General features: G+C 35.9%; 1 protein-coding gene across 1 annotated transcript in view; it reads right to left on the bottom strand.

Annotated features, from left to right (window-relative positions):
- lrp1bb (low density lipoprotein receptor-related protein 1Bb) overlaps window positions 1-14,109 on the bottom strand; it is a gene marked incomplete at its 3' end in the record, with an annotated part of 323,276 nt that overhangs the window by 155,783 nt on the left and 153,384 nt on the right. Inside the window, exons 7-8 of the mRNA XM_081367857.1 lie at window positions 10,720-10,882; window positions 1,884-2,106 (exon numbers count right to left, since the gene is read on the bottom strand). Of these exons, the coding sequence (XP_081223983.1) occupies window positions 1,884-2,106; window positions 10,720-10,882 (386 nt within the window). The remainder of the gene's footprint in view (window positions 1-1,883; window positions 2,107-10,719; window positions 10,883-14,109) is intronic.

Here is a 14,109-nt window from a genome sequence, read left to right on the forward strand (position 1 = left end):
ATAAAAGCCGATTTTCACAGTCAATCAATCAGTCAATCAATCAATCAAAAATAAATAAATCAAACAGAAAATTGACATTGTGAAATATATAGACACATTTTAACATAAGTCACATTGTATTTGACCTTGAGACTGAGTCATGATTAAGAAAAGTTACAACTATGAAAAATAAAGTCAACCATTCAAAAGTTTGGGGTCGGTACGATGAAATAAATCTCTTATGCTAACCAAGGCTGCATTTATTTGATCAAAAATACAGCAAAAACAGAATAAAATATTATTCAAATTTAAATATTTTCAAGCTCAAGTTCAAAAGAAGGGCATTTATTTGAAATAGACATCAAACGTATCCTTGCTGAATAGAAGTATTACATTTCTTCCAAAAAAACTTCTAAACTTACGTGAAATCAAAATTGTAACTGAAAATAAAAATTGCAATTAACAGAAATAAGAAAAGTCACAAATAAACTGTTTTATTTGTTCAACTGAGAGGTGAAAACAGGCTAGCTATTTTAATTTAAATGTAAAACAATTTTAAGCAACATTTTGATTAAAAGAATGCTAGAGCTATCTTTCTTAAAAAAAAAAAAAGGCATTTGGTTTGATATTGTTATATAATCAGTGTGTGGTTTAAGTGCCCAAACACTTTGGGGGCCACTTTATGTTTAATGTTGAACACAATGTACAGTATATCATTGAATACAGTTGAGAGCAGTGGAGTGTGACTAACCTATGAACAAACCATGCTTTAAATAAAAAATAAGGGTTTGCATGGAAGGGCACGTAACTAAAAAGGTATCATCACATACTGTAATAAGGAACCCCTTAAAAAAAATCAATGACATTAAAAAGAGAAGATACAGTTTCCAGGCCCTGCAAAATCTCACCTTCATTTGCGATTGAAATGAAAGGTGTTAGCAACCCCTCACCAATACATTGTGGCTCACATTTAAGAGCACCATTAAACCAAATGCACCCACACCTGTCTGCATACAATAATCTGCTGCTCTGGCCTTCTACACTTACGACAGCGAGAAGATCTTTGGGTTGTTTAGCGGAGGTCTACTTTTGAATAATAATGATCCATAATTACCATCCTCATAAGTGCACTTCAGCTAAAATATTCAAATGGTGAATCTGTTTCTGTAGCCCATGTGTTCATTTAGGCTAATTAATGCTGAAACTAGCATGAGAAATTAAAACGCAGATCAAGCCACACATATACAGTAGCTGCTGGGTGTAAATAACCAATTAATGCCTGAAATCAATCTGTGAACAACTGTCTGAGAAAATAATATGTTATCCATTCAAACAGCATTTGTTAAAATGTTATTTTCAATTGCAGTTTTAATTTCACATACATAAGTTTGGGGTTAGCACGATTTTTTTTTTTTTTTTTGGGTGGGGTGGGGGGGGGCTTCTATTAAGCTAAGACTCATTAAATTGATAAAGTGGCAGTAAAGACACTTGAAATGTTAAAAGATTTCTATTTCAAATAAATGCTGTTCTTTTGACCTTTCTATTCATCAAAGAATCATGATTTCCACAAAACTATTAAGCAACAAAACTGCTTGTTTCTTTAACACCAAATCAATTAGAACAATTTCTGAAGGATCATAATTATGCTGAAAATTAAACTTTGACGTCACATGAATAAATTACATTTTGAAATATATTAAAATAGAAAATAATTATTTTAAATTGTAATAACATTTCACACTATTACTGTTTTTACTGTACTTTTGATCAAATAAATGACATCTTGAAGAGCTTTAGAAACTTAGTATAGAAGTCTCACCGATCCCAAACTTTTGAACTGTTGTGTATAAGGCTCTAGTGTAAAATACATCACAAAGTCAAAAAATGTATCAAAAAGAACTCACTTGATATCCCTGGATGATAGTGTGTCTGTTTTTGCCGTTGTAATCCACCATTTCAATGTAATCCAGATATGCGTCTGCCCAGTACACCAACTTCTTCACCAGGTCCAAAGCCACTGCAGTCGGCCGCTCAACCTTATAATCCACAAGTCGTGTTCTGTTTGTGCCATCCATATTGCAGCGCTCCAGTTTGGCTGTATTCCCATAATCAGTGAAAAAGAGCATACTGCAAGAGATCATGAAAGAAAAGTGATTTTTTTTCTTTTCTTTTTTTTTAAAGAGGACTTGATTTTATTTTTGGGGTCTACTAGAAAATGTTTTCATGCTTGAATGTTCAAAATACACCTTATCTTTCACATATTTTTCATTAGCTATGTTTCCATCCAAAGTTGCAAACTTCATTTATGAGCAAAATTGGAATATTGCATAAAATCTTTGCGAATAAAGCACCGTTTCCAACCAGTGAGCCGAAGAGAACAAAATCGCCACTTCCTGATAAACTGCCGCTAAATATCACTAAGAAAAATGGAAGTTGCTGCAGTAGGAGAAGCGACTGTATATAATAATTTCATATATAATAAATTGCTTGTGCCTCAGAGCGCGCAGACGAAACAAAATAAAGTTATCATCCTTTCGGAGGCGGATGCCTGCTGTTTGGGAACACAGTCGTGTAAGACAGTTCTGGGAGGCAATTATACTCAACCACTTTGACAACAAACTTTGCTGTATCCTGGACATGGCGACAACACACAAACGAAAACGATAACTATATTGGTGTCAACAACGGCGGACAGTATCATTCTTATTCTAAGCGCACACTGCAGTTATGTCATCTGCTGCAGGATGGATTCTGATTGGCTGTCAATGTTTTTATTGTTCATCATCTGGAAAAAAATTGTTTTGAAAGTGATTCCAAGGATAAAATTTGTCTGTGTTGTTATCGTTATAGTTGTGGTATAGTTTTTCATGCTCAAACCGCAACATTAAACACTAAAGAAAGTTGAAAATGTAAAAAAAAGCCTAATAGGTTCTTGTTAAAAACATACTGAGCACACCCAAAATGAAACTTCTGTCATTATTTGCTGACCCTTATGTCGTTCTAAACCCATACTTGAGCTCAAACATATGGTACACAAGTTTGGGACATCGTGAGGTTGAATAAATAATGACAGTATTGTTATTTTTCGGTGAATTTCTTTCCTATTCATTTAAATGTACCCATTACTTTGACACATACTACAATATTTCATGTGCAGTGTATTTTTTATCACTGGTTGTTCCTATAAGACTTTCTTTTTGTTTCCACCCAGAAAACATGTTTCCAATTAAAGCAAGATCTCATTAGTGACATGCATAAATGCATTTATCAAATGACACCATCTTCCTTTGAAGTATTTCAATAACAGCAGGCCTGCTAAAAAAAAAAAAAAAAAAGGTTCCCGTTTTGCCCGTTCTTTATGCAAATTAATTATTAAGGTAAATGACCAAGCTACAAAAAGCTACAAAAAGTCTACCAGTGAATGCAAAGTGTGCTAGAGTGTTCTAGCTGTAACAACATCAGATACCTAGTGGCTGATACTGCAAACACAATTTAATTAGGAATCTAACAAGGAAAGAGTTCACACGCAGCCAGAGGTCCCCAAGTGCTTAATTGCTCCAGAGAAGCAAACATAAAACATAAAGGAAATTAAAAACTTCACCGTAAGGAGCTTTTTATCATGGCAGATCCATCTCGTAGTCTGTTGTTATCCAGAATTCTTTGCAGCACAATGTCAACCTTTCCCTGTAAGTCATTTCATTTGTCCCTTGGGGACTGCAGTCGTAGAACTCATTAAATGTTTCAAAGTCAGACTTTTAGCTGATTAGAATATTAGTAAAAGACGGGGGAAAAAAAGAAAAAGAAAAAAGTCTCTCTAAGGCTTCTGTTTTCTGACTCTCTTCAAATCTTTTGTTAGTGAATGCTTAATAATTTAATCTTGTAACAGTGATTATTTCCTGCCCGCCATAAACAAATAAAAAATAATATAAATAAATTTTTTTCTTCTTTTTTTTCTGACCCTTATGTAGTAATAAAATATTATTATTAATAATAATAATAATCCACAATGCCCCTCACCCAACACGCCAACCATGAGGTAGAGTTCTGTAGAACCACCCCTGAACCGCTGCTAACCCCCAGATGCAGAACCAGCCCTCTAGTTGCCATAGTAGCAAAGGCACATCAGAAAGATAAGGATGTTTTGCGTATATGTATTAATTAAAAAAAAATTGGAAGGAATGCTTCAGAACTGCACAGTGTAGAATAGATTAACAAAATCACATGTATAGCATCCTATGTATAGCAAAGACCCCAAACTGGTTCTCTCGCATCAACTTCAGCATAGATCAAATAGAGCCTCCACAAATTGCATCAGGACAACTTTATTCAAATTGGCGAGACATGTATCTATCAAACTTAGTCTCATTATTTGATACATTAACCCCCAGTTTCAAAGACAAGGCTTAAGCCTATAGTCCCAGACTAAAATGCATGTTTGAGCTGTTTTAACTGAAAGCACAATATCTTGAAATATATCACTGCCATTGTTTTGTCTCAAAATGCAAACCTGTAATGTTTTTTTTCTATGGCATGTTTATAAAAGCTGGTTAAAACAATGTGATAACTTCTTGCTTTCCTGTATTCTGCTTCAGTTCTCTTTCCATTGCTCTACATGTATGTGTATGTCTTGTTCGCGTCGCATGTAAAGTTGTTTGTGGTTCATGCTCATGTACTGTCCCTAACCCCTTCAGACCTGAATTATGTTTAAAGTTTCTGAAAAATATAAAAGTACATTTTCCCAGCTCATGAGGCTTCTATAAATGAGACCAAATTAAATTTGTTTTAAAATTTTTTGGCTTTAATTGTAATTTTTTTTTGTCCATTTCAATGGACGTCAGGTCAAAAACTTTTCAACAGTATACCATTTCAGCTTTAATTTTGAGGTTTTTGTTTTACAGATTGCACATTGTTTGTAACAAACTAAACATCTTAGAATCAATCAATATGGTCATGTTAGAGTCATTTTCTTTGTGCATCTTTCTTTTTTTAGATCAAAAACTTGAACATTACAACATTTCAACTTTATTTGTAAGGTTTTTGCTTTATAGATCGCTCATTTGTTTATTCATAACAAAATAAACCAATCAAAATCAATCAATGCATTCATGTTAGAGTAATTTCCTGTGTGCATCTTTGAAACAATTTCTCTGTTAACGATTTTCTTGTATTTCTACAGTACATTACTGGCAGCACGGTTGCCAGCAAGTTACTGTATTTCGATTTCCAGTAACTGTACTGTAATTCACTTTACAGTACACAAGATCAGTACTGTAAACTACCAAATAGTACTTTACTGTATTTTTTACTGTATTTCATCATTTGTTCTGCTTTTGCTGTAATTAATTATATGGTATTGTACTGTAATATCTATATTGATACTGCTAAATATTATCATAATTTTCAAAATAATTACTAATAATGATAATATTATATCATAATAATATAATATGTAGTTGTAAGGAAAATATAGGCTATAGTAGGAAAAAATATTATGGAAGTCAATGGCTACTGTCAACTGTCTAGTTACCGACATTCTATAAAATATCTTCTTTTGTGTTCAGCAGAATAAAGAAACTCATACAGATTTAGAACAACATGAGGATGAGTAAGTGATGACAAATATAATTTTTGGGTGTACTATACTGATAAAGGGATAGTTCACCCAAAAATTAAAATTAACCCTTGATTTACTCACCCTCAAGCCATCCTAGGTGTATATGACATCGTTCTTCTTTCAGACGAATACAATCGGAGTTATATTAAAAAATGTCCTGGCTTCCAAGCTTTATAATGGCAGTGAATGGTTGTTTCTGTTTTGAAAGCCCATAAAAGTGCATCCATCCATGATAAAAGTGCTCCACACTGCTCTGGGGGGTAAATAAAGGCCTTCTGAAGCGAAGCAATGCGTTTGAGTAAAAAAAATATTCACATTCAAGTTACGCTTTAGATTTAAGTCAAATCCGTATGTTCGTTTGGCCGGAAGCTAGTCATTTGACTTTATACAGTTTTAAATATGGATATTTTTCTTACATCTCCATCTTCCTCATCACTCCACATAAAGTCAACATCTGAGATATTTCCATCAGCAATATGTTCAAGCACTTCAAGAACTATATATTCTGCATAAGAAAAAGTTTCAAAAATGTATCGGTGCTGTGATATAGATTTTTTATATAAGAAATTGCAATCAGCATTACTGGACTTCAGTTACTGGAATGTGATTTCAGTAACAGGCTTTTGAACCCACTGTCCATTCTAATGGACAGACACATTTGAAAAAATCCTGATTTAAAATTTGCAATTCTACAATCGATTTTTAACTTTAATAAATAAGTTCAATCTTTCTATTTTACATACAAACTATGAAATACTGGCAAACATGTCAAAAAATGTAAATAAAACCATAGAAAATGTTGCTTGCTTCTGTGTTTGGAGTGAAGTGCTGACATGCTTCTCTTCAAAGTAGTGTTTTTTTTTTTATAATTACTACATGCAGAGCTTTACTGCCATTTGATTGGATGACAAGCGTCCAATCTAATGGACTGCAGGCTTTAAACTAGGTGAAATGCTCCAGAAGTAAAAAAAAAGGGGGGTTGACATGTGATGTCCATTGTAATGGACGCAGGGTCTGAACGGGCTAATCATGCAGATTTTGTCTACATGCTCTGAGTAGTACTGTACAGTAAGAAAGTTATTTCCTATACCCTAGAAATGAACATTTCTTACAACTAATAAACAATTAACACTGAGTGTTTGCTGGAAGAACAGGTTATTAGAGTGTGATAATTATGCTATATCAATTTAATTCTTATTGCTGATCTAAATATGTATAATTAATTATAACTAGTTATACTCCTCCAAATTAGCATACATGTATTATCAATGTAATGACATTTTAACTTCTGCTAAGGTCAGTCTACTGTATAGACATTGTCAGCAGGATGATCAGTCTCTTTCTGAGTTTAACACTGCCACATCAGATTCAAGCGCTGCTGAATCATATCTTTAATGTCAAATATCACACCAAAATGAATGACAAAGAAGAATAAAGCTGATAAGGTATCTGCAAGTTCAGTATCTCCCTCCTGCTGCATTATATGGAAGAAAAGCACTCACACAGCAATAAATGATATTATCCACTGATCCCCATTTAATCTGTGGGTTGGTTGGGTCAAATCATCTTATTTTTAATAGACGCACATAGTTCAATCTGTATAGTGCACATTTAACATGTTAACTTGTGAGAACTGTGTATTAAGACATATGTTACTGTTATAGTTAATTAAACATTTTATTTTATCTTTTTTGTAAATTCTAATAAAATAAATAATTTCTGAATTTTATTTAGAACTCAAATGCACGAGACTTTCAACGACACTGAATGCATTTTTAGTGTTTAAAAATTAATAAGCCAAGACAGGTCATGCGTCATAGTTTATACAAAGGTTGTTTTGTTGTTGTTGTTTTTATTAATAGCTACTTTTATTAATAATCCATATAAAATATTCTCCTGCTAAGTAATATAGTTCAGATTTTAATAAAAATATACATTTCATAATTAAAACTGAGGTTCAACAGGTCTAAAATATTTCCCACGAGATAAACCGTATAAACAGTATGGTAATGAGAGGACCACCAAGAAGCTTAATTTAAAAGTAAATTTCTCTGTGCTTTAGGACTGAGTTTGTGTATTTGAGGCAAACAAACATTTCCCCCCATTGTTCACTTTGCTGTGTCTAATACTTCCTACATCTGATTCTAATAATACAAAAAGATGAGACATGGATGCAGAAGATATTCTTCCAGTGAATGGAATAGTTGCATTCTAATACTATATAACAATGACCAGAGAATGATAAATCAACAATACTTTATTTATTTGTTTGTTTGGTGGTTTTGATAACAAACTCAATAAGCCCAGACAAACCACAAAACACAATGGGAACCAATCTGACCAAGTCATAAATCTCATCTGCTGTTTAAGACCTTTAGACCCAGGCTTTAAGTAATCACTGCAAGGTGACACAATGGTCCAACCCAAACACCGGACCGCAGGGGAATTTCATTACTGTAGAGAATACTGAACAGAAAATGCCTCCCTGTTCTTTCACCAAGACAGATTACCAAATAAGAGGGTTGGAATAGTGGATGTATTGAGATTAGCACTCAGCTCTGTTTTCATTTTGCTCCGAATCAAATTCAAGTTTCACACTCCATGGTGGGGAGGAAAAAAAAATCTCTCACCCCGCTTTTTCAAATTGATTTGGGGAATCTAAGTCAGACTTTGAAAAGCGAGGTTATTATTCCCTCTCTGGGATTTTTGTTTCAAATTAGAAAGCTAATTTTACATAAAGCCTCTCCAGATGAGTAGAAGAGGACGGAGGCTCATTCAGTAAAGCAGACGAGAAATTGAAAAAATAGGGGAGAGAAAAAAATATATCAAAACCGCAAACTATGCACTTAGCGTTTTGTGAACTCCATCCATAACTACTGTGCCTCATGCTGAGCTACTATCACAAACCGCCCCAATTTCTTTTGTTTTCACTCCACCGCTCCAGGCTGACAGACCTCCTGTGTTTCCACAGCCTCCCTCACACACAAGCAGCTCCAACCTCATCTCGCCAATTACAGGAGGAGGACCAAAAAGAGCAGAACAGATATGTAATGTAGTAAACTGCACTTTGCTGAAGCCTGGAGGTTTAACCGATGTGCTCCTCTCCAACAATCCCGTGAGGAAACTAGCTGGATGCACTGAAGGGCATGTACAAATGTGAGAGAGCCATTCCCGTGGGTTATTTTCATGTAAACGCACCAATAGCCTGTTTAAAAAAAGCGTTTAAGTCGGTACAATTACATGCTCATCATAGACCATAAAAGGACAGAAAAAGGCACATTCACAGTCAATGGAAAAGGAACAGTGTTGAGCTTGTTTGATAAGGGTAAAAAGGGCCAACTTCAAGATTTTTCCTAAACCGGATTTTCTGCATCAAGTCAGCACTGCGAGGTGAATAAGGGGATCTTTCAAAACCATATGGGAACCATAGAGAAAAGCTCAAAACCAGAAGCATATGTTTCTAAAGCCGTATCCTACAGCATATGTAGTGCACACAGAGAGCTTCAACGATGCTACAAAATCTTGCCAAGTGTCAATATTTTTTGATGTGGGGTTGCAATTCATAAAAAAGACTGAAACAAATGTTTCAAATGTTAAGAAATGGATACCTTTATTCAGAAAGGGTAATATTTTATTATATTACAAAAGATTTCAAACAAATGCTGTTATTTTGTTCATTGGCTCTGTGGCCCATGGCCCTGGCAAGCGTCGGTGAAATACAGTATAAACAAGTCCTGCACGTCATGGAGATGTAGATTCTCTTAAACAGCCTGTGATTAACACGATGGGACCATGTAATGAACAAAGTCTGTTCACTCAGCGGCCACATTTGCAATGCCTCCTGGAAGCTATTTCGGGGAAACAAGACCAACGCTATGTCCGAAATCGAATATTTCCCTACTCTATAGTATTCAAAAACAGTACGCCAAAAGTACCCGGATGACCTATTACTTCTGTCGACATTCTTAAGTGTGCATCCGCAACAGTGGTGCATATACGTTTATTTATTGATAACATATTCTTTTTATATAATAAAATGTGTCTTTGAATTAATTATTTAACTTCCACCCACTACACAAAAAAGAAATTATGCAAATCAGGTTACACCACACACATGGCCAAAACATTAGGGGAAAAAAGTGTTTTCAAGTGAACAAATATGAGTCTGGCTCTTTTAGTTGTACAATAGACTTTAATTCCTACAGACCTTCTCTGCCTTATAGAGTCAGCAGTAAAACACACTTTAGCACTAAAATGCCAAACTCTAGAAAACTCGTCCCTCTGTGTATTCCATTTAAACTCTCTTGAAAGGTTTTGAAATACCACAGAGGGTGTTGATGATCACAGGAGAAAGAACACAGCATTTAGACTCAGAGAGATAAACAGCTGTCATTTCTTTTAAATACGCCTTCGTTCAGGGTAGTCCGGATTTCGTTTTTGTCAGAGTCACAGCACGAAAACAAAAGGATGACAACCACACACCGAAGAATGAAAGTGAAATTGATGGCCTGGGCTCTCCTTGCAGTCTTCAGTCTTACTGAACACAGGCGCTACAATTTAGGTTCACTGGGCACAAGGCGTCTCATTAAAAAACCCGGAACAGAATGCTCTGCCTGTCCTTGCACTCTCATGAATAAATGGGACAAACTCTCTCCTGAATTCCTATTCTAAGCTTGCCGGGAATATTACCACAGCGCTCCTTTTAGCAGCTAATAACTAGAATAATCATGCTGCCCTTCTCTCCTTTGAGGACTCTTTGTGTTCCTTAACTCATTTCTCCTGAAACATTTCCACAATCACCATGCTGAGAGATCTGCCACCCCTTGTTTCAAACGTGGCTTTGTGGTGTCAAAGCAAAGCAAAACTTGTGTAAAGCAGAATTATGCAAGGGTGTTCGAGACTGTGGGATGCTGGATAAATCATGGAATAATGATGACACTCCTGACTGCGGGAGTCGTAGCACAATCATTGTCAAAAAGAAGAGTAAATATTTAGCTCTGGGAACAGTGCAACCAAGAAACATTCAGGGAAATGATTTCCCAAAATATTGTGATGTATGCCAGAGGATTTAGATCATCAAAAGCCTTGTCAAAGATCAAATCTTGCTTCATGCATTTTCAACTCACCCCATTAGAGGATCCAGAGCGATTGCTTTAGGGTTCAACAGGTCGAGGTCTATGACTGTAACACAGGTATCTCCATACTGGTTGCAAACAAATATCCTGTCGCTTGCTTGATCCACAAAGTATAGGTTCCCTGTGAGCCAGTCAAAGGCTAAATGATCAACGTCTGGAAAAAAGGAAAATGTGTCAATTTTGTGTCCATTTAAACAAAGCAAGCTAATATATAAATGTGACTTATCATTAATGGCATGTCCTTGGCTAGTCATTGAGAACTTTTGGCATGAATTGCTAATTATTCATATTCATCAAAAACTTTATTCATGAAAGCAAATAGCAGGCATGAAAACTGGTCAGGGGTAAAAAAAAGGTGAGAAGGATACGGCAGCAAAAAATCCAATCCAATCAACTTTATATATAGCACATTTTGAAAAACAAGGTTACCAAAGTGCTGCACAAAGAATAAATAGAAAATATAACAACACATAAAACATATAAAATATGGGGCCCATTTTAATGTGTGGAGGCAAGTATTTACACAAAACACACAGCATGAGATTTTCTTTTTCGCCTGAACCAGAATCTCAAGGGCCTGTTTTCTCTGTTTAGCAGTATAGCCGCTTTCCGACCAAGTAGTTACAGGAACTTAGTTCTAGGAACTGTCCACTTCTAAACAGTTCTATGAACTACTCTCCCCCACACTCGGTTTTGCTGTTTGCGTTCGAACCATAGACAGTATATAAACTGGACACAGCGACCCCATTGGATTCAACGGAGGCAAGTGAAGTCAATTAGAAGCACAAACTTCCTGATGGTCGAGCGTACTGCGCAGACTCACACTGAGCTTGACGACGTAGATGTGACGTGAGCAACCCGTCTGTCTTCTAGTAGCTGTGCCAAGCGAAATCTGAATCATTCCCTTCCGAAACTTGCAGAGACGGAGAGTGTGAGTAGGAGGTGTCCATGAGCTGGAGCAGGAGAAACTTTTGCTAAGTATTCTGATTAATTACTTTGCCATTTTGTCTCCACGTCCCCCCGATTGCGAGCGAGCTTCTCCTCCTGTCCATACGGTAATCTCTCTACTGTGCGACAGAGAGTCGCGTTGGTATGACGCAATCGTTAGCCTATTTTTACAAAAACTGCTTCTACGGGGCCATAACGTAAGATACAAGGTAATGGAGCCTTTTATACATTTTCGTGTTTCTTTAGAAATAAATAATGGACAAATGGAGTCTTTAAACGCCTCAGATGTAAAGTTATTCGCTGTCAAAGTGACGCCAAAATGAATGGGAGTCAATGGGATGCTAACAGCAGGTGATGGTCTGATAGCCAATGGCGGCGCCCGGGGAAGCTTCGACATAATATGAAACGCTGCCCCCCCTGGTTCGAACTGGCCAAGTGGCCATAGGAACTGGTAGGAGGGGTAAGGGAGTGACGCAAGCACGGTGACTTTTATTTTGACGGCGCGACGGACCTTTATTTTGGCGGCGCTGAGAACGCCAGAGCAAACAAGGCTCGCATTCTCTGTGTTTATTAGTTAGCAATCTGTCTAACAGTACTGTTTAATATCTTATTAGATAGAACTGTTATAGAAAGTAGACAGTATATTAAAAAGGTTATTAGCCTAACGTTATGCCGTGTGGTTGATGTCCAGTGTTGCTAGCTGGGCAGATAAACATAATCATGTTTGGCTTGGTCCCCTCAAAGTTGCGTTGGATTTTCTCTTCAGCATAAAGGTGTAGAGACCCATCTATCACTGTTTTTCCATGTTTGTATAGTTAGTTTATGGAGTAAATATAGGCTATAATCTGTGTGTTTACATTCTAGCTGTTTTAAAAATGGCGGGTGCTGGTGTTCCGCGTGCGTACAATCAGCGTACACTAACGTCACAGGTAGTTCCTATAGTGCTGGTTTAGACCCTACTCTGAAGTAGGACCTAAATTAGTTCCTACAAATGGAGTTTCTAGAACTAAAATCGTTCCTAGTCGGCGTGTTCGCACCGCAGGAACATCCGGGTACTTTAGTCAATAGTTCTAGGAACTGTGAAAAGGTTCCTCCGGTCGGAAAGCGGCTATAAGCTTGGTTGTCTCAGCCTTGCCCTCTTCTCCTCTTCAGCTGCCTGTTTTTGAGATCCTGAACACTACTGGATCCTTTGCAGTGCATCACTCTCTCCTATCTCTCCATGCGAAATACGGGGGGAGCCCCTCCTGATTGACCCATGAGACCCCCTGAAAGCCTCAAAAGCAAAATATGAAGGGGGTCTCAAATTCTGTCAAAAAAAATAAATAAAATAAAATATTTGATTGTCACCAGTGTTAATTTCATTAACGAAAAAATGTACGTTGATGACCTTTTTTTCCCCTGACCAAGACAAGGCGATGAGAGACGACACCCACGTCATTAAACGATAACTTAAAGACGAGACTGAAATGTGTTTAAAAAAAATATTTTTGTCGAATAAAGGAGAAGACAACACATTAGAGCGTTCATGCTTACGGTTGCCAGATTTCAATCATTTAAACCCCAGTCAGAGCTTTTCTGTTAAAAGAGCACGTTTTCTACCCATTTTTTTCAATATCTGGCAACCATACGCACGCTTTCTACACTTCTGAAGAAGCGCGGATGATCTGAAAACATAGATAAGTAAGCTGGAGTTCCACGATCTTCATTTGAGATTTTCATTGAAAAGATTTTCTCACTAAAATAAAAGATAAGAAAGATTTTCTTATTAAAATTAAACACATTAACTAGCATTTTTTTTTTATTAAATATGCCTGCCATAGACCATTAGGATGTTTGCAAACAGTGATGATGTGTTTTGTGGGTGGAGCCTACCTGGTGGCATAAAATGACACTGCAATGTTTTGCAGAGGTCTAATGGAAGCCACGGAATAAGAGTAAAAAGGTCATTTCAAGTTATACAAATTATAACTTTTTTCTCACAATTTCGAATGTATATTTCACAATCATGAGAAGAAAAATCAGACTTGCAAGACAAACTTGATATTCTGTATTTTTTTTCCTCAGAATTGCGAGGTATAAAGTCAGAATTGGGAGATTCGCAATTGTGAGGAAAAAAATAATAATTGTGAAATAAAACGTTTTAAATGTTATCTATAACTAAATGTTATAGGTTTAAATTAGTGCTGAGCAACGATTAATCACAATTAATCACATCCAAAAATAAAAGTTTGTGTTTACATAATATATGTGTGAGTGCCATGTATAATTATTTTGTATAAATACACACATATGCATGTATATATTTAGGAATATTTGCATGTATACTGTATATTATACATAATTTATATTATATATAAATATCAATATTATATATACAAATAAAAAAATATTTCTTAAAAATATGCATGCATACAATTATACACAATACGCACA

The sequence above is a fragment of the Scardinius erythrophthalmus genome (assembly GCF_964197995.2).
Source record: "Scardinius erythrophthalmus genome assembly, chromosome: 6".
Taxonomy (NCBI): Eukaryota; Metazoa; Chordata; class Actinopteri; order Cypriniformes; family Leuciscidae; genus Scardinius; species Scardinius erythrophthalmus.